The sequence below is a fragment of the Cetorhinus maximus genome, chromosome 20 (genome assembly GCF_964194155.1).
Source record: "Cetorhinus maximus chromosome 20, sCetMax3.hap1.1, whole genome shotgun sequence".
Classification (NCBI taxonomy): Eukaryota; Metazoa; Chordata; class Chondrichthyes; order Lamniformes; family Cetorhinidae; genus Cetorhinus; species Cetorhinus maximus.
This window is the reverse complement of record NC_135898.1, coordinates 87,527,865-87,549,183: the sequence shown is the minus strand read 5'-3', so window position 1 is coordinate 87,549,183 and position 21,319 is coordinate 87,527,865. Positions and strand designations below refer to the sequence as shown.

At 45.1% G+C, this 21,319-nt stretch overlaps 1 protein-coding gene across 1 annotated transcript in view; it reads right to left on the bottom strand.

Annotated features, from left to right (window-relative positions):
* Positions 1-14,259: 14,259 nt before the first annotated feature.
* Positions 14,260-21,319, bottom strand: part of slc25a28 (solute carrier family 25 member 28) — a 138,496-nt gene continuing 131,436 nt past the window's right edge. Inside the window, exon 5 of the mRNA XM_078565112.1 lies at positions 14,260-14,471. Coding sequence (XP_078421238.1) covers positions 14,293-14,471 — 179 coding nt within the window. The 3' untranslated portion in view covers positions 14,260-14,292. The remainder of the gene's footprint in view (positions 14,472-21,319) is intronic.

Here is a 21,319-nt window from a genome sequence, read left to right as displayed (position 1 = left end):
ATTAAGTTCTGGAGATTTTAAAGATGAGTTAAAGCAGGGGTCGAGCTTCCTGATCAACAATGTTGGGAAGCCCTTAAGTATCAGTAAGTCACGCACGCTCATTAAAAGGCCACATCGACAGAATTAAGCTCCCCCTCTAAATTCAGCTCCCCACCAGCAGGAAATTAGACCATTCACATTCACAACTGCACATAAGAGACGTGCACCTGGCGAGGTCGACTTCTTCTATGATTAACGGTGAGTTGCTGCTGCATTGTCCTCTTTAGGGAGAGTCTGTAAATGCCAGTCTATACTCGAGACCGGGTGGTAACAGTGCAAGTTACATGGAGGGTGACCAAGGGAGGGAGGGAGGGTGAGCGGGGAAGAGTGGAGCAGTGGCCGGGCAAAGGTGGAAGGGGTAGTGCGGGATGTCCGGGGAGGGATAGTGCGGGATGTCCGGAGAGGGACAGCGAGGGATGTCCGGAGAGGGATAGCGCGGGATGTCCGGAGAGGGATAGCGCGGGATGTCCGGAGAGGGATAGCGCGGGATGTCCGGAGAGGGAGAGCGCGGGATGTCCGGGGAGGGAGAGTGCGGGATGTCCGGGGAGGGAGAGCGCGGGATGTCCGGAGAGGGAGAGCGCGGGATGTCCGGAGAGGGATAGTGCGGGATGTCCGGAGAGGGATAGTGCTGGATGTCCGGAGAGGGATAGTGCGGGCTGCCCTTTAAACATGGCACCCAGACCTTCGACTGCATGAGGCAATACCCCCTCCCCACCACGAGATTTACCGTGCTCCTCACAAATATAATGAACTAAACCGCGCAAGATTGCACATGGTTAACCATCCCACCCCACACTGGAAATCACTGTCACTTCCACATCTGCCACTCAACTTCGATTCCAGAACGTAAGGTTCCGGCCGCTATGTCTGTTCATCTGTGTGTGTGTTTGTGTGCCTGGGTCTGTGCATCTTTGTGTCTGTTTCTATAGGTGGAATTAAATACCCTACCCTGTGGTGAAATGGTGGCTGGGGGCATTTAATCAGGCAGGAGGGTGATGGGTGGGGAACCGATTAATTCTGTGGTGGGATGGCATGCAAGGCCACTTAAAAGCCTCATCCCACCACCAATGACGTCAGTTTGGGGGGGGTGCTTGCCATGCAGGGGGCTAGACAAACAAAACCTTCCGGGGTTGCTTGCAAGGGGAGCCCTTGTTAGAAAGCACTCAGTGTTTGATTGAGGGACTCAGCATCGGATGGGGTGGGGGTCAGCTGAGAGCCAAACCCTGCCTTTGCTGCCAACCCCTCTCCCCGCAATCCCCACCCCCACCCCCACGACCCAACTCCTTCCATCGCTCACCTGTGGTCTGGAACCGAGCGACGATCCAGGCCTCGGGTGGGTGTGGTACCAGCAGCAGCCAACTCCTCCCCGGTGACTCTGCTGTTCAATAGAGCCCCCGGCCTCTTATTGACCAACAGTTCTTGACAGCCAGGACTTGCGCCCCCCATGTCCTCGTTCCCGGGGAAAGGCCCACCTCCTGCCCAGTTAAGCAGCTGAGTGGCACTCAATTTGCCCAGCCTTTTGTAAAAGAGGTGACACAGGGGTCCTGCCTGCTCTCCGGCCAGCGGACAAGACTCCCATTGTCTTGACCGAATCCAGCCCTCTACGTCTGGATGTAGGTGTCTACGGGTAGAATCTTCGGCTCGGTGAGTGGGGGCGGGGCCCGATCGCCGAGGTGTAAAATGAGACGCGGTGACATCGGGCGTGCGTCCTGACGTCACCACGCGTCATTGAGATTTTCAGTTCGGCGGGCATGCAGCTGACACGGCTGTGCTCCCACCGAACTGTCAAAGGCCTATTAAAGGCCATTTAAAAAGTCAATAAAGCAATTAGCTGAGCTGCCTGTCCAACCTTAAGGTTGGCGGGCAAGCGAAGAGCCCAGGCAAGCCTTCGCATTTATCATGAAACCTCATCCACGGGCGGGATGAGGTTTCATGAACATTTTTACAGTGTTTGAAACATTTTTAATAAAATTGATGGACATGTCCCAGCTCATGTGACAGTTTCACATGAGGGGACATGTCTTTAAAAATTTTTTCCATCTTTATTCAATGTTTTATAAGTGAAAGTAATCTCCCCGAGGCACCTCTGTGCCTCAGGGCGATTTCTGCTCTCTTTCATGTGCTGTGTGAATGTGGGGAGATGTGTGTATATGGGTGTGTGTGTGGGTGGGTGTGTGTGTATGTGGGTATGTATGTATGTGGGTGTGTATGTATGTGTATGTGTGTGTGTGTATGTGGGTGTGCGTGTGTCTGTGGGTGTGTGTGTATATGGGTGCGTGGGTGTGCGTGTGTATGTGGGTGTGTGTGTGTGTCTGTGGGTGTGTGTGTATATGCATGGTCTTTATGTGTATATGTGGTTCTTTTGGCAGAGGGGTATTTCAATCACAATCTACATTGGTCAACAATTGGGAAAAAGACAAGCTGGACATATTTTTTACCAAGAATTTCATCAACTCCTGAGTTCCTCGACCCTAAATTTTACTAAGTGCTTTGTGAATAAATCATTGTCAGCTACATCCAGCTGTGAGATATCATCTTCAGCTCATTCCCAAAGGACAAGAGGAGGATTACTCCGAACATCTTGTCTTGTCAACGACTGAAGAATTATTGGGAGGTAGCACACTGTCTGACAGTGTTGTGGGAAGAGGACAGTGTGTCAGCACCAATTCTCTAATGATGAACTCTTAAATGACCTTGGTACAGCTGTGGACCTTAGAAGTACAATTGATCCCTTTTTAAAACATATGCACAGAACACACTACTGACTAGAATTAACCCTTTCTCCTCCTACTGAAAATTACAAGCCTCTAGTAAACTGCCAATGATCTGCTGCTCAATTCCAGGAGCTGTTTTTGGCAGGGCGTGAATATGCAATTATATTACTGTTTCATCACCCTCAGGTCACAGTGCGGCCCTATAGTGTGGTGTGGACCTTCAGTCACATATAGGCCAAAGGTTGGCAAGAGCCTTCCCTACAGGAAATGGATAGACTTTTATCATGTGTGACAGAGTCCACAACCATCCTCCTTTGTGCTAGGTATGACTCTAACCAGCAAAGAGTTTTCCTCCTTATTCCCATTGACTCCATTTTTGCCAGGGCTCCTCAATACCACACTCGGTCAAATGCTGCCTTGATGTCAAGGGCAGTCACTCTCACCTCACCTCTGGAGTTCAGCTCTTTTGTCCATGTCTGAACCAAGGCTGTAATGAGGTCAGGAGCTGAGTGGTCCTGGTGGAACCCAAACTGAGCAGGTTATTGCTAAGCAAGTGCCGCTTGATAGCATTGTTAATGACCCCTTCCATCATTTTACTGATGACCAAAAAGCAGGCTGACAGGGCGGTAATTGGTTGGGTCAGATTTGTCCTGCTTTTTGTGTACAGGACATACCTGGGCAATTTTCCACATTGCCGGGTAGATGCCAGTGTTGTAGTGATACTGGAACAGCTTGGCTAGGGGCGCGGCAAGTTCTGGAGCACAAGTCTTCAGTATTATACCTGGAATATTGTCAGGGCCCATAGCCTTTGTAGTATCTAGTGCCTTCAGTCATTTCTTGATATCATGTGGAGTGAATCGAATTGGCTGAAGACTGGCATCTGTGATGCTGGGGACTTCCAGGGGAGGCTGTGATGGATCATCCACTCGGCACTTCTGAAGATTGTTGCAAATGGTCATAAAACTACTGCATTGTTGTGAAAAGCCATCTAGTTAACTGATGTTCTTCAGGAGAGGAAATCTACTGTCTTTACCTGTTCTGGCCTGCATTTGACTCCAGACCCACAGCAATGTTGTTGATTCTTAACTACCCTCTGAAGTGGCCTAGCAAGCCATTCAGCTGTATTCAAGACCCCTCATGATTGTGAACGCTTCCATCAAATGTCCATATATTGTTATATGAACATACATACGAAAATTAGAAACAGGAGTAAGCCATTCGGCCCCTTGAACCTGCACTACAATTTGATAAGATCATGGTTGATCTGATTATGGCCTCAACTCTACTTTTCCTGTCTACCCTCATACCCTTTGACTCCCTCATAAATCAAGAATTTATTTAACTCAGCTTTAAAGATATTCGACGACCTTGCCTCCACTGCTCTCTGGGGAAGAGAATTCCACACACTACTACCTCTCTGAAAGAAACAAAACTCCTCATCTCCTTCTTAAATGGGAGAGCGCTTATTTTTAAACTTTTCCCCCTAGTTCTAGTCTCTCGCACAAGGGGAAACAGCCTTTCAGCATCCAACCTGTCAACTCCCCTCAGGATCTTATAATGTTTCAATAAGATCACCTCTCACTCTTCTAAACTCCAATGAGTACAGGTGCAAACTCTCAAATTTTCCCACATAAGATAATCCCTTCATCCCAGGAAACAGTTGAGTGAACCTTCTCTGCACCACTTCTAATGCCATTATATCCTTTCTTAAGTAAGGAGACCAAAACTGTAAACAGTATTCCAGAAGTGGTCTCACCCAATGCCCTGTACAACTATAGCAAAGCTTCCCTACTTTTATAGTTAATTCCCCTTGTAACAAACGCCAACATTCCATTAGCTTCCTAATCACTTGCTGTACCTGCATACAGACTTGTTGTGATTCATGTACCAGGAAATCCAAATCCCTCTGTGCTGCAGAGTTCTGCAATCTTTCTCCATTTAAATAGTACACTGCTTTTCTATTCTTTCTGCCAAAGGGGACGAGCTCACATTTTCCCACATTATACTCCACCTACCAAATTTTTGCCCACTCACTTACCCCTATCTCTTTGCAGGTTCCTTATGTCCTCTTCACGACCTACTTTCCCACCCATCTTTGTATCGTCAGCAAAATTTAGCAACCATACGTTCGGCCCCTTCATCCAAGTCATTGAGGTTGTAAATAGTTGAGGCCCCAGAACTGATCCCTGTGACATTCCACCAGTAGCAGCTTACCGACCTGAAAATGACCCATTTACCCCGACTCTCTGTTTCCTGTTAGCTAACCAATCCTCTATCCATGCTAATATGTTATCCCCTACGCAATGAGCTCTTATTTTGTGTAGTAATCTTTGATGTGGCACCTTATCAAATTCCTCCTGGAAATACAAATACAACACATCTACAGGTTCCCCTTTATCACCTTGCTTGTTGCTCATTAAGCTTACATTATGAAAATGTCCTGCACATTCAGCACGGACAGAGAAAGAACTTGCATTTATATAGAGCCTTTCACACTCAGGATGTCGTGAAGCACTCTATGGCCAATGACATTCTTTTTGAAATGTAGTCACTCTTGCAATGTAGCACTCACAGCAGCCAATGCGTGCACAGCAAGATCTCACAAAATGCAAAGTGATAGTGACCAGACAAGCTGTTTTTAGTGATGTTGGTTGAGGAATAAATGATGGACAGGGTATTAGGGAGAACTTCCCCGCTCTTCTTTGAAACAGTGGCTGGGGATCTTTGATGTCCACCCATGAGGGCAGATGGGCAACTTAAATTAACATCTTGTCTGAGGGAAGAGGGTTCAAAGGAAAACAAATTTGCCACACAAATGTTTTACCAAAGGTGCTGTCCCTTTAAGAAGAGACGGCTGACAGGTTTTTGTGGGACAAAGGGTGCACAGGTTGTCTTTCAGGTGGAAGTAAAAAGAGCTCGTACAACGGCCTGCAGGAGAATCACACCAGTGAGACTTTTGGAATGAGATGCTCCTCGTGGAGGTTAATTTTCTGTTCCTCTTCCCTGAAGCTGTCAGATTGTCGGCAGTCATACTGACCCGAATTATCATCCTCGAGGTGGGTAGCGGGAATCGGAAAAATTTCCACTGCCTCGGGACAAAGTGCCAGCAAAGGCGGGGTCTTCGTTGCTGGGGGCCGGGTGCGAGCTGCAGTCGGACCAGTTGACCCAGGAAAATGTTTGGGAGGCCGTGATAGGGGCCGCTAGGCTCCAAGGCAGGCTGTTTAAAAGCCCCACCTGGGTGCTGTGGGACTTCATTCCAATTAAAATAAAATCACAAAGGCCCTCCAGTCCTTACCCCTCGCACCCCCCTCATACCCACACACTCCCCATGCCCCATCCATGACAGCTGGGTCAAAATCCTGGAACCCTGTCCCGAACAGCACTGTGGGTGCATCTACACCACATGGACTGCAGCAGTTCAAGAAGGCAGCTCACCTCCCAAGGGCAATTAGGGTTGGGCAATAAATGCTGGCCTAGCCAATGACCCCCACATCCGTGAATAAATACAAAAACTCATGCCCTCCCCACCCTCCCCTTTCATGCCCCCAATGTCAAACTCTGCACTTCTAGCCACCTCAACGGCCCCTCATTCCCCCTATGCCAAGCTCTACCCTTCCATCAACTCCCATGACCCCTCATGCTCCCTATGCCAAGCTATGACACTTCCGTGACCATTGACCCACAGTACATTGTATAGAACCAATGAACCAGGAAATACTGGGAGCATGTAAGAAAGGCGCGGCAATAATCATGGGTGATTTTAATATGCACATAGACTGGACTAATCAAATTGGCAAGGGTAGTCTCGAGGGAGAGCTCATAGAGCGTATTAGAGATTGTTTCTTGGAGCATTGTGTTGTGGAACCAATCAGGGAGCAGGCTATTCTGGATTTGATTTTGTGTAATGAGATGGGATTAGGAACGTTTGAGGACTCTGGGTCTATACTCGATGGAGTTTGGAAGGATGAGGGGGGGATCTGATTGAAACTTACATAATACTGAAAGGCCTGGATAGAGTGGATGTGGGGAAGATGTTTCCATTAGTAGGAGAGACTAGGACCCGAGGGCACAGCCTCAGAGTAAAGGGAAGACCTTTTAGAACTGAGATGAGGAGAAACTTCTTTAGCCAGAGAGTGGTGAATCTATGGAATTCATTGCCACAGAGGGCTGTGGAGGCCAGGTCATTGAGTGTATTTAAGACCGAGATAGATAGGTTCTTGATTGGTAAGGGGATCAAAGGTTACGGGGAGAAGGCGGAAGAATGGGGTTGAGAAACTTATCAGCCATGATTGAATGGCAGAGCAGACTCGATGGGCCGAATGGCCTAATTTCTGCTCCTATGTCTTATGGTCTTATGGTCTAATTAATGATCTCAGAGTAAAGGGTCCACTAGGGAAGAGTGATCATAGCATGCTAGAATTTCAAGTTCAGTTTGAGAGCGAGAAACTTGAGTCCCACACTAGTGTTCTGGAGTTAAACAAAGGTAACTACAAAGGCATGAGGGCAGATTTATCCCTAGTGGACTGGGCAGGAAGACTACAAGTTGATGAACAGTGGCAGATATTTAAGGATATATTCAATTCCTCCCAAGTAAAATATATTCCAAAGAGGGAGAAAGATGGTAAGAGGGGGAAAAAGCATCCGAAGTTAAATATAACATAAAGGCAAAAACTAAGGCATACCAAATTGCAAAGGTCAGTGGCAGGCTGGAAGATTGGGAAACTTTTAAAGATCAACAAAGGGTTACTAAAAAAAAATAAAAAGAGCAAAGGTAAATTATGAAAGAAAACTAGCGCAAAATGTAAAAACTGATAGCAAAAGCTTCTAGAAGCATATAAAAGGAAAGAGGGTAGCTAAAGAGAATGTTGGTCCCTTGGAGGATGAGACTGGGGAGTTAATAGTGGGGAACGCAGAAATGGCAGAGGCGCTTAGTCAATATTTTGCCTCAGTTTTCACGGTGGAGGACACTAGTACCACCCCAATAGTAACAGGTAGAGCAGAGGGTATAGAGAAGGAGGAACTTAGAACAATCACCATCACTAGAGAAAAAGTACTGAGCAAACTATTGGGATTAGAGGATGACAAGTCCCCAGGACTTGATGGCCTACATCCCAGGGTCTTAAAGGAAGTGAGAGCGGAGATAGTGGATGCATTGGTAATAATATTCCAAAATTCCCTGGATTCTGGAAAGGTTCCAGTGGATTGGAAAAATGCTAATATAACACCCTTATTAAAAAAGGTGGGGGGGGACCAGTTAGTTTAATGTCTGTCGTTGAGAAATTGTTGGAATCCATTATCAAGGAAGTAGTAATGGGGCATTTGGAAAGTCAAAAGGCAATCCAACCGAGTCAGCATGGTTTTATGAAGAGTAAATCGTGTTTGACTAATTTGCTAGAATTCTTTGAAGATGTGACCAGCAAAGTGGATAATGGGGATCCTGTAGATGTAGTATATCTGGACTTCCAGAAGGCCTTTGATAAGGTGCCGCACAAAAGATTAATACACAAGATAAGATCACACGGAGTTAGGGGCAATATATTCGCTTGGATAGAGGATTGGCTAACTAACAGAAAAGCAGAGAGTCGGGATAAATGGGTCTTTTTCTGGATGGCAAGCTGTAACTAGTGGGGTGCCATAAGGTTCAGTCCTTGGGCCCCAGCTATTTACAATCTATATTAATGACTTGGATTCAGGGATAGAAGGTACTATAGCTAAATTTGCAGATGACACCAAAATAGGTGGGAAAATAAGTTGTAATGAAGAAATAAGAAATTTACAAATGGATATGGACAGATTAGGTGAATGGGCCAAAATTTGGCAGATGGAGTGTAACGTGGGTAAGTGTGAGGTTATCCATTTTGGTCGGAAGAATAAAAAGGCGACTTATTATTTAAATGGAGAGAAACTTCAGAATGCTTCAGTGCAGAGGGATCTGGGTGTCCTCGTGCATGAATCGCTGAAAGCTAGTATGCAGGTACAGCAGGTAATAAGGAAGGCAAATGGAATTTTGGCATTTATTGCTAAAGGAATAGAGTATAAAAATAGGGAAGTGTTGTTGCAACTGTACAAGGCATTGGGAGACCACACCTGGAGTACTATGCACAGTTTTGGTCCCCTTACTTGAGGAAGGATATAGTTGCATTGGAGGCGGTTCAGAGGAGGTTCACTAGATTGATTCCAGAGATGTGGGGCTTCTCTTATGAGGAGAGATTGAGCAGTTTAGGCCTATACTCGCTAGAGTTTAGAAGGATGAGAGGAGATCTATTTGAGGTATATAAGATGCTAAAGGGGATAGACAAAGTAGAGGTGGAGCGGATGTTTCCCCTTGTGGGGCATTCTAGAATGAGAGGCCATAGTTTTAGGCGAAGGGGTGGTAGATTTAAATCAGAGATGATGAGGAATCACTTTTCTCAAAGGGTCATGAATCTGTGGAATTCACTACCTCAGAGTGCAGTAGATGCCGGGATGCTGAATAAATTTAAGGAGGAGATAGACAGATTTTTAATTAGTAACGGGTTGAAAGGTTATGGAGATAGGGCGGGAAATTGGAGTTGAGGCCGAAATGAGATCAGCCATGATCGTATTGAATGGCGGGGCAGGCTCGAGGAGCTGAATTGCCTACTCCTGCTCCTAGTTCTTATGTTCTTATGAATCCTATAGTGACAGTAGTATGTTTTTAAAAAGTAATTCATTCATAACTTTCTACTAAATTTTAAAAAGTTATTTCACTAGAAGGCAATAAAAATGCCAATCATCTGGACCCTTTAAAGTATCAATAAAAAACCTCTTGAAACCACTTAACCTTGTGTAAATAAACATTGTGAAATTGATAGCAGACATCAGAGAGCCTGAGCTGTCAATCAAACTATTGCTGAAGCAGCTGCATTGAATGTTATCTGGGCTCTCAGCCAAGCATACATAATGAGAAACCATTGCTTGATTGACAGCTCAGGTGCTCTGACCTCTGCCATCAATTTCACATGTTTATTTACTCATGGTTAAGTAGTCTCAAGGCTTTGTGGTTTCTGTTAATGATACTTCAAAGGGTCTGAATGGTTGACACTTTCATTGCCTCATATAAATGGCTTTTTTAGATAGAGTAGCAAGTTGTGAACAAATTACTTTTTGAAGCTTATTTTTTTACACATCCTATTGTCACGATAGGGTTCATTGGTTCTATACCATGTATAGTGGGTCAATGGGCCAATGGGCATGGAAGTACCATAGCTTGGCATTGGAAGTATGAGGGGCCATGGGGGGTGAGTGGTAGGGCATAGCTTGGCATAGTGGTCATGAGGGGCCATGGGGAGGAGTGGGGCATAGCCTGGCATAGGGGGTATGAAGGGCCATGGGGGTGGGTGGAGGGTAATACTTCGGCATATGGGGCATGAGGGGGACCTTTTTAACTTACCTGTTACATGGTTCCCTCGTGCACTCTAGGTTTCATGACTCCTCTAAGGGACCATGAACTACAACTTTTTAAAAGCTTGGCCCAACTCCATTAAAATTGCAGAACATTAGGACATGCCTATCTCCGCAATGGAGCCGGCCAGGTCCGGAGTGCCATGTGCGAGCTTTTGACAGGAACCAGTTTGCACTCTTTAAAGGCACTCCCACCGAAAATCAGGAAGCCCAGGAACGGGGTTGGAAATCCTGCCCGTCATATTTAAAGGGCTCCTGAGTCATCCCAACTTGGTGAAAGTCCGGGCCACCCTTCTCAAAGTACGATGTTTCCTCACCAACATGACCATGCTTTGTGCTCAAGTTTGGACATGAGTGTCAGCGTCAGAAGCTTTTTGATGTTGGGGGTCTTAGAGAACCTATCCTGAGACCCATGTACATATGCTTTCCAAAACAGTGATCACTGGATGCCATCGAAAGTGGGCACTGTGTGTGAATCTACCATTCCTGATCCAGAGGGACCTGAGGCACATTGTGTTGGTCTCTTTTTTTGCCATTTCAGAACAAGCTGGGCATTGAACCTCGGGCATTCTGGTGGACGTGGCATGTCTATTTTTTATTTAATTGAACAATTGAGGAATCTGCATGTGTGCTCTTTGGACAATAAGAAGGACAATACAATGGACGACCACAGACTGACAGCCTTAGAATTACATTTAAAATGTTACTAGGCTTAAAGGGTGGTTTTCAACCACTGAGGACATTTTTGCTCTCCTCAGACAGAAGAAATGTTGCTCCATTTCCAAAGATAGTGGAAGCTTCAAGTCAGAAGAAGAAGTTCGGAAAATAGCTAGAAATGGTGGGGAAGAATCAAATTAAATTCGACATTTGCAAAAAACACAGGATTGAGAGAGAAAAGGAGTGGTCGTCAACAGAAAAAGCGTGACTTTTGGTTCTTCAGTCAATGTTAGTGTTGGGAAATGGAACTCTTCCAATTTCAGGTACCCAGTGTCATCACATAGAATTCTCTGATCAGGTATAGCACAGTCAGAGGGAAAATCAAACTCCAATTGCATGCCTCAGACAAGCAGCCCTCATGCTTCAGTGTGGTGCTTTTCCACTCGCCCTCAAAAATCCATCTCCGATCACCAATTAAGTCTTATTCCCACTAGGAATTGAAGCCAGGTTTCAGAGATGAAAGTCTAATGTCTGAATGCACCACCCACTTTAAAAAAAACATTTTTCTATATCGATCTTTCACATGAAAGAAATGAAGTACAGCACGGGACTACAGATATAAACAGGCCCGGTTTCAGGAGAGAGGCACAGTGACGTGGGTCGGACCTATAAAGAATGGAGCCATGAGGGTAATGTTAAAATGATTTGATGGAAAACCTTAGGGAGCTGCCTTGGTAACCTTGGCACCGTTCCTGTCAAGCTGCTGCCTGCTTTCCACAAGGGATGGATGAAAAGCCTTGCAATCAACCTCTCAGCTCTGCTCAGCTGACCACTTTCAGCAAAGTTTCCAGTCTTATCCTGGACCTGAGCCCACAGCAGAGTTTTACTCAATCACAACCGCAACAAAAGATCAACAGTTCTGATACGTTAACTCTGTTTCTTTCTCCAGTGTTGCTGCCTGACCTGCTGAATATTTCAAGCATTTTCTATTTTACAACCATGACTCTCTCCTCCTGGCATCTGCTAACATTCTTTTTTTGTGTCTACTATGATGGATCCCGGTCATTTTTGTAAACTGTTACGAATTCACTTCGTTATGTCTGGGTGTGTTAACGTCGCAGTTTATGGACATTGTAAGATTTAAGGTACAGGAGTTCCAGTGCTGTTACAGTGGTTCCGGCCTAGTAACAAGGGTGGGACCCTTTGGGAGTATTTTGATAGGTTGCCCAGATCAGTTCAAGGGTCAGTGGATAACTCTTCTCAGGAGTCAGTTTGAGATAATCTGCTAGCTAAGAAGTATCACACACACAGGGACAGGAATAGGCCCTGTTAAATAAGTTAAAAGAAGGGAGCAAAGAAATAGGCTCCGAGTTAAAGAAGGAGCTGCAGTTAGCAGGCTGACTCCGTACTGTGGGCCGCTGGGGCAAAGGTAGCCCTTTGGAGCAGTGGTGTTCTTTGGCATAGCCATAGGTCTGAAAGTGTGCTTGTGAGCTAGTGTTGAGTCACTCAGGAATCCAAGGGAAGGAATCTCGGAAGGCAAGACTGAAACCCTGCGAGGTGGGCCTTTGTTAAAGCCATCTGAGTGGGAGAGATGTTTGGAGAGAATTCCAAGTCAGAATGTACAAAGGTGGAGATTGAAAACCCGCGTAAGAAAGACAAAGTTTGAGTGAGATTGGTTGACTTACAGTGGGACTAATGTCTGGGCGATTTCTTGAGAAATCTATGGACTTCGTCTTGGTTGCATCTGTCATTTACTCTGTAGTGTGGTTCCTCTGACCACAGTTTGTCTGTTAATTCACATGTACCTCATACTTACTCCGAATGTTAGAGTATAAAATACATAATGTAAATTGTTTTCTTTCTGAACTTGTACAGTAAGTTTTGTTTTTGTTTGTTCAAAACCTGTGGAATCTTGTAGTTTTATTCCAAAAGCAGGTGCCTTGAATCTCAACCTTTGGGCTGAATCTCCAGCTCGGTGAGCGGGTGTGGGGCCCGCTTGTGGAGGTGTAAAATGACGCAGGGTGACGTCTGACATGTGTTCTGACGTCACCGTGCGTCATTTAGACTTTCAGTTTGCCGGGTGCGCAGCCAAGTTGGCTGCACACCCGCCGAACTGTCAAAGGCTTGTTAAGGCCATTAATGAACTAATTACTCCTATTGAGAAAGCTGCCCGTCCAACCTTAAGGGTGACGGGCAGGCGAAGAGCCCAGGCGGCCTTCACATTTTTCATGGAACCTCATCCACGGGCGGGATGAGGTTTCATGAAGGATTTAAAATTTTCGGAAATTTTTTATTAAAATTATTGCACATGTCCCAGCTCATGTGGCAGTGTCACACGAGGGGACATGTCATAAAAATTTTTACAACACTTTATTAGACTGTTTAAACTTAAAACTAATCTCCCTGAAGCACAGGGGTGCCTCAGGGAGATTTCTGCGCTCTTTCGCACGCATGCACGAAAGAGCACACTCCCGACTCAGGCAACACCACCCCCCTGCCCGCACAGAGAGCGCTCAGTGCTCCTGGGCGCGCGTCACGCTGGGCGGGCCTTAATTGGCCCTCCCACGTTAAATGGCGGCGCCCAGCCAATCGGGGGCGCAGATCAGCTCCGCGCCTGCCCCGCATAACCACCCCCCCAGCCAACAGGGAGAAAATTCTCCCCTTTATCTACTTTAAATAAAACGTTATTGGTCCCTAACCAAACCTCTCCCCAGGTCTCGGGATCTGGCCAAGGATTATAACATAAATCAGGATGTTTGCAACCAATGGTGTAGATTTATAGATCAGAAACTGGATGGAAGCAATGACATTTGAGCTGCTGTACATAGTTTTAAGAGATGTTCTTTGCACTTTTTAATTTGAACTATCAGTACATTGAGGTTTTTAATCTCAATTCTCACAAGTCATGTGCTAACATATTTCAACAGTGGTGGCTTGGAAGGATGCAATGGCGTAAAGCTTTAAAGCATAACCCAAGGAGGAACAGAGCATGTGGTACAAATTGTCTGCAGGGTGGCTTGCACATTGTGACACAGTCCTGTAGCAGCCTCTATGTGAAGTGGAGGTACCACAGACATGTCTTCTCAGATAGGTCCAGCAATAATTAAATGAGATGCTTGTGAAAGTACAGTCAAACCTCAGTACAATAGTGTGCTGGCTATATTATTGGATCAGTAATATAGAGATCATGAGTTCAAATCCCACGATGGCGATGTGAGGATTTAAGCCTATCTGAAGGAAAAATTAAAAGTAACCATGAAGATGCTGGATTGGCATCAAAAATCGCAACTGATTCACTAATATCCTTTAGGAAAAAAAACTTACCATGAGCTCCCCAGCCTGGTTTATATATGACTCCAGTCCCATCCACCATGGTTGACTCCTAACTGTTCTCTGGCAACAAGCCACCCAGTTGTATCAAGACCACTGGTTCAAGAAGACCAACCACCTTTCCAGGCAACTAACGATGGGCAACAAATGCCAGCCCTGCCAACATTGCAAGTGTGAAATAGAAAAAAATCAGCCTTTCTTGTGTGCTCAGAATCTTTGCTGCCTCCTGCAATTCTAGGACTGCTATCAGGATCCTCGAAGGAATTCCCATCCTCCCCACATTGATTGCTGCAATTTGAATCAAGCTATCTGTAAGAAAATAAAAGTTATGCAATGAGGAAAAAAAGGTCCAAAAACAAGAGAAGTTAAGGCAGATAACATATTATCAAATTCAAAAACACTAACCCCAAGCAAAATTGCAATAGCAAAACTCTCACCTTTAAAATGTCTACTCCCTCACGTATTGCAGTTCCAATTTTGAATGGCAATTTTTCTTGCACATTGAGGAATCGCCACAAAAGTCTCAAGATCCAGCAAAGGACCTATCGCAAGATTCAATCTTGTACTGGTCATCAGCTCCAGTTCAAGAATGCTCTCCTTCGTTCCCAGCCTGCAGAATGTGGCTGACTAATTTCATAGCCTGGGATCCCAGGTTTTGAGGCAAATGAGGCATTAGAACTGAAACAGCTCAAAGGTCCGTGTCACATGCAGGGGAAATTGTGTTAATCCGCCATGCTTGATAATGTAGTCCAGCATTAAAGAGGTAGAGTCACAGCTGGTGCTTTCCTTACAGAAATAATACTGAACAGTCATGTTGGTTCCAACCTCTCAACAATCAGGGTGAACTCCATGCTCAAGCAATCATGAAGGTTCTATTTCCTCAGGTATTTGTTGTGGCTTAATGGATCCATAATTTTATGGCAACACAGTGGCTCCATGTCCTTTAACATGACAATAAACATGGCTTCATTGTTGTGCGGTTAGATTATTGGTTGCATTCTCCGGGACAACCTAGCCCTAACCCTGGTGTTCTCATGGTATATAGCTATGACTGACACGGTGGATCCAACTCTGGTGGCAATTCTGATTACTCTGGACAAAACCAAGATATTTCTTTACTCTTTGTACCAGGAGAGTGTACCATTCCAAGCTTCAACAATTTTGCTGACATCATCGATCTTCACAATATCAATGTTTTAAAGCTTGCTGCATGTAAAATTAGTCCACTTATGATGTTAGAAGTGCATCGCTTTATACTCCATGGGAGAAACTTTTCCTTTTATGGTCACTTGTACAAAATGTTCCTCAGATCAATTGCCCAATCATGAACTCTACCCAAACCCTTTAAAGTAATGGGGGCGTGAGGATATCCAGGCATAATGTATTAAAGGGCGGTGAGTTACAAAATTTCTCTTTGATCTCCTGCTCCCAAAAACAATCCGGTAATGCTAAAGAAAAACATGGATCCTGGGACACGAAGACAGCCGTAGTTCAACAGTCTCCGTGATCGCTGTAATCTCATATGCCTGCTACAGTAGGACTAATTTTATGTCAATTTGTTACCTAAACAGAGTTAAAAGAAAGAATGGACTTGCCTTTACACAGCATCTTTTACAACCTCAGGAAGTGCAAAAGCGCTTTGCAACCAATGAAGTCACTATAATGTGTAGCCACAGTTAGGAAGCACAGCAGCCAATCTTTGCACAGCAAGGTCCCACACACGGCAATGTGAGAATGACCAAATAATCTGTTTCAGTCATGTTGGTTGGGGGATAAGTATTGTCCAGGACATCAGGTGAACCAGGTGAGTTCTGCTGAAGGGTCATGAGGACTCGAAACGTCAACTCTTTTCTTCTCCGCCGATGCTGCCAGACCTGCTGAGTTTTTTTTTGTTTAGGTGAACTCCCTGCTCTTCTTTGAAATAGTGCTGCGGGATCTTATCCATTCACCTAAGCAGGCAAATGGGGGCCTCAGCTTAATAATTCAGTTGACAGACAGCACCTCCCTCAGTGTCAGTGTACATTATACGCTCACTAGAGTGAGACTCAAATCCACAACCTTCTGACTCATGGCTGACACTTTAGGCTTGCTGTGTTACAGTTCTGTCAGGCTTCTATTGAATAATTAGCTTATTGTCCTGCTTTTGTTGTTACATCAAATTGTCAAATTACTGAATAAAAGGCTCACTCAAGTAATCTCAAATAATTGAGGCTCTTCAGAGTTGTTTGTTCCATTTTCTAAAGCTTGATTCACGCTGCAATTAGTATATTGTGTATTGAGACAAAAAGTCAGACTTAATCCTTGACACGACATGTTCAGACATGTTAAAGTTTTACTAGGTTGAAGTGTTTTTCTGGTAAGTCTTTACCTTGATAACGTTTACTGATCTTTTACCAGCCTCCCTGTAACTATGTTTAGATCTGCTTAAATTATATTCTGAACATCTTTAGGCTAGGCTGGTGAATGCCCTGGGACCTAAGAAATCTGTCAATGTGAAAGCTGAATGATCAGTGCTTTCTGTGGGGGAAGTTCAGGGATCCAGTAATCATCAGCTTAATAGGGCGGACTGTTTAGGCTTAGTCTGATCTTGCTCTGATCTTGCTACTTACAGAGCCAACGGCAGCAGTGAGACAGTAAAATCACGTAAACGCTCGAGGGTACTTGCTACAGCCAGTGGTGGTGTGATTAACGAAAGATAAAAAGGAAAATAGAAAGCGAGGACGAGAAAAGGGGAAGAGAGAGGGAGAAAGAAAGGGAGCAAAGGAGTGAGAGAGAGAAAGAGAAACAGAAAGAGAAAAAGGAAAGAAAGAGAAAGGGAGCAAGGGAGGAAGTGAGAGAGAAAGAGAGGAAAGGAGAAAGAGTGAAAGAGAAAGAAAGTAAGGGAGAAAGTGAGAAATAAGGGAAGAAGGAAATATAGAAAGAAATGTTGCATGGCACTATTTGAGGAAGAGCAGTGAAGTTCTCCTGTCAAACATTTAACCCTCCACCAACATGGCCAGAGTGGACTGGGAGCACCTACTTTTAGGTAAATCTGCATCAGAGCAGTGGGACTCATTCAAGAAGGAAATAGGGAGAGTACAGGGCCAACATATTCCAGTAAAGACAAAGGGTGGGACCAACAAATTCAGGGAATCCTGGATGTCAAGGGATATACAGGATTGGATAAAGAGAATAAGGGAGGCTTATGGCAGGTACTGAGGGCTCAAAACAGCGAAGGCCTGAGAGGAGTATAGAATGTGTAGGGGGGGGAACTTAAAAAGGAAATTAGGAGAGCAAGAAGGGGGCATGAAAAAACATTGGTAGATAAAATAAAGGAAAATCCAAAGTTATTTTACAAGTAGGTTAAGAGTAAGAGGATAACTAGGGAAAGAGTAGGGCTCATTAAGGACCATAGTGGTAATTTGTGTGTGGAGCCGGAATATGTAGGTAGGGTTCTAAATGAATACTTTGTGTCGGTGTTCACAAGTGAGAGGGACGACATGGGTATGGAAATCAGGCAGAAGGACTGTGATATAATTTTTTAAATTAGCATAGCAAAGGAGGAGGTTCTAAGTGGTCTGGCAGGCTTAAAAGTAGATAAATCTCCAGGCCCGGATGAAATGTATCCCAGGCTGTTGAGTGAGGCAAGGGAGGAGATAGCAGGGGTGCTGGCAATAATTCTCAATACTTCTCTGGCCACAGGAGATGTACCAGAGGACTGGAGGACAGCCAATGTGCTACCGTTATTCAAGAAGGGATAAACCAGGGAACTACAGGCCAGTCAGTCTAACCTCAGTGGTGGGGAAACTATTGGAAGCAATTCTGAGGGGCAGAATTAATCTACACTTGGAGAGGCAGGGATTAAAACCAAGGACAGTCGGCATTAAGGGGAGGTCATGTCTGACCAATTTGAATTTTTCGAAGAGGTGACCAGGTGTGTAGATGAGGGCAATGCATTTGACATAGTCTACTTGGACTTCAGCAAGGCTTTTCATAAGATCCCGCATGGGAGACTGATAATGAAGGTAAGAGCCCATGGGATCCAAGGCAATTTGGCAAATTAGATCCAGAGTTGGCTGAGTGGCAGGAAGCAGAGGGTGATGGTCGAGGGGTGTTTTTGTGACTGGATACCTGTGTCCAGTGGGGTTTCACAGGGATCGGTGTTTGGGTCCCTTGCTGTTTGTGGTATATATAAATGATTTAGATTTGAATGTAGGAGGGTTGATCAGTAAGTTCGCGGATGACACGAAAATTGGTGGGATGGTAAATAGTGAGCAGGATAGACTTAGATTACAGGAGGATATAGACGGGCTGGTCAGATCGGCTGATCAGTGGCTAATGGAATTTAATCTAGATGAGTGTGAGGTGATGCACTTGGGCAGGCAAACAAGGCACGGGAATAAATGATGAATGGTAGGTCCCTGGGAAGTACCGAGGATCGGAGGGACCTTGGTGTGCATGTCCACTGGTCCCTTAAGGTTGATAAGGTGGTTAAGAAGGTATATGGGATATTTGCCTTTATTAGCCGAGGCATAGAAAATAAGAGCAGGGAGGTTATGCTGGAACTGTATAAAACACTGGTTAGGCCATAGCTAGAGTACTGCGATGCCATGGCACACAAGGCTATGGGCCTAGTGCTGGAAAATGGGATTAGAATAGTTAGGTACTTGTTTGACCGGCGCAGATTCGATGGGCCGAAGGGCCTTTTTCTGTTCTGTAGACCCCTATGACTCTTTGACTAATATCACCAAAAACAGAAATAAAAACAGATCACCAGGTGAAAGGTGACAGGCCTGAAACGTTAACTGTTTCTCTGCCCAGAGGCTGCTTGGCTTATTGAGTGTCTCCAGAATTTTCTGTTTTTATTTTGGATTTCCAACATCCGTGGTGCTTTGTAACACCAAATACAGATTTTCTGTTTTTTTTCTCTTGCTGCTGTTTGTGGGGCCTGGCTCTGTCCAACTTGGATGCTGAGTTAGCTCAAAAACAACAACGTCTCCACTTCTTTGGCTGCGAAGCACTTTAGAACGTCCTGAGGTCACTGTGGGCGCTATATAAATGCAAATTCAGTCTTTCATTGGTTTGTTTGTTATTATTGTGAACTGTGTCCCCAGCATGGTAATAGTTGAATGAGTAGGGAGTATCTTATCATGATGTATAAGACATCATGACCATATGTCAGGCTGCCAACTCTGGTTGGTCCATATTCAGAAAGGCTTTCTTTTTATTCTTTCATGGGATCTGGGCATCACTGGCTAGGCCAGCATTTATTGCCCATCCCTAATTGCCCTTGAGAAGGTGGCGGTGTGCCGCCTCTTGAACTGCTGCAGTCCATGTGGTGTAGGTACACCCACACACCACTCCTATCTCCAGCTACCTGGTCCAGCCAATCAGTCTTTTTCTCCCCATCTCCAACACTTTTTCACAGAATCACAGAAATGTTATGGTGCAGAAGGAGGCCATTTGGCCCATCGTGTCTACACCAGCTCTCTGAATGAGCATTATGACTCAGTGCCATTCTCCTGTGTTTTCCCCATAGCCCTGCAATTTGTTTCTATTTAAATAAAAGAATGCATTATTGACAAGAGGATGAAAAGAGGGAAAGGGGAAGGGAGTGCAGGGGAAGAGGGACAGAAATTTGTCACATTCACCCTCTCATCATGTTTGAGTGCCAAATTCTTCAAAGGCCTACAATTCTATTCAGCTATTGGCTCACAAAATCATTTTCCTGTCTCACCAGCTCCTCTTGAATGCCTCAATTGAACCTGCCTCCACCACACTTCCAGACAGTGCATTCCAGACCCGAACCACTTGCTGTGTGAAAAACGTTTTTCTCACATCGCATTTGCTTTTTTTGCAAATCACTTTAAATCTGTGCCCTCTCATTCTCGATCCCTTGATGAGCGGGAACAGTTCCTCCATATCTACTCTGTCCAGCCCCCTCATGATTTTGAACACCTCTATCAAATCTCCTCTTAGCCTTCTCCTCTCCAAGGAGAACAGACCCAACCTCTCCAATCTGTCTTGATAACTGAAGTTTCTCATCCCTGGAACCATTTTTGTAAACCTCTACGGCACTCGCTCCAATGTGTTCACATCCTTCCTAAAGTGTGGCGCCCAGAACTGTACACAATACTCCAGCTGAGGGCTAACTAGTGTCCATTATAAGTTCAACATAACCTCCTTGCTCTTATACTCTATGCCCTTATTAATAAAGCCTAGGATACTATATGCTTTATTAACTGCTCTCTCCACCTGTCCTGTCACCTTCAATGATCAATGCACATATACACCCAGGTCCCTCTGCTCCGGCACCCCCTTTAGAGGTGTACCCCTTATTTTATAAAGTGTCCCAAAAAAAGAAACAAACTTGGTAATTTTTTAATGCCCCCTTTGTCTTCTCTCCTGTGTTGCTTCCAACAGTGTCCAGGAGATTAATTTTAATTCCTGGAGATGCCAGGACAATCCTGGAGGCTTGACAACCTGTTGGTGCTTTCCAGGCCAACATTTTCATGTGTTCATATTGATGGAATACTGACCATGTTGGTCACCCAAAGCTGTGGTCAGGCCAGCCGGCTATGCTATAGTACCACCCTCCCATTATATCCCTGAGTAGCATTACCAATTTAGCTTCAAATCTGGGATTGTTCTCTGATTGTGGGACCCATCCCTCTAAGCACAAAATTAAGCACTGCAGGTCCATTACATCAAATAGACAGAGGAGCCTCTAGTGGAGTTGAATTCAAAGTAGCAGAGTTGAAAGATGAGTATCATATTCGCTGCACTGCCCCTCCCCCTCCCCCTCCCCCGCAACGCCCACCAAATGTCTTATTCTGCAGCTGCATTTGATGGGAGCTAGTGAGACAGGAAAATGATTTTGTGAGCCAATAGCTGAATAGAATTATAGGGCTTTGAGGCATTTGGCACTCAAACAAGATGAGAGGGTGAATGTGACAAACTTCTGTCCCTCTTCCCCTGCACTCCCTTCCCCTTTCCCTCTTTCCATCTTCTTGTCAATAAAGCACGGGCAATGCATTCTTTTATCCCGGGAAATTTCAGCCATGGACTCTCTGGATAATGCCTGATTCTGGGGGGTAGGAGATTTAGGCCCCAATGGGAGTGAGTGCAGAGGCAGGAGGGCACCATTTTCCTGGAGGCAGGATGGGGGAATGGCAGGG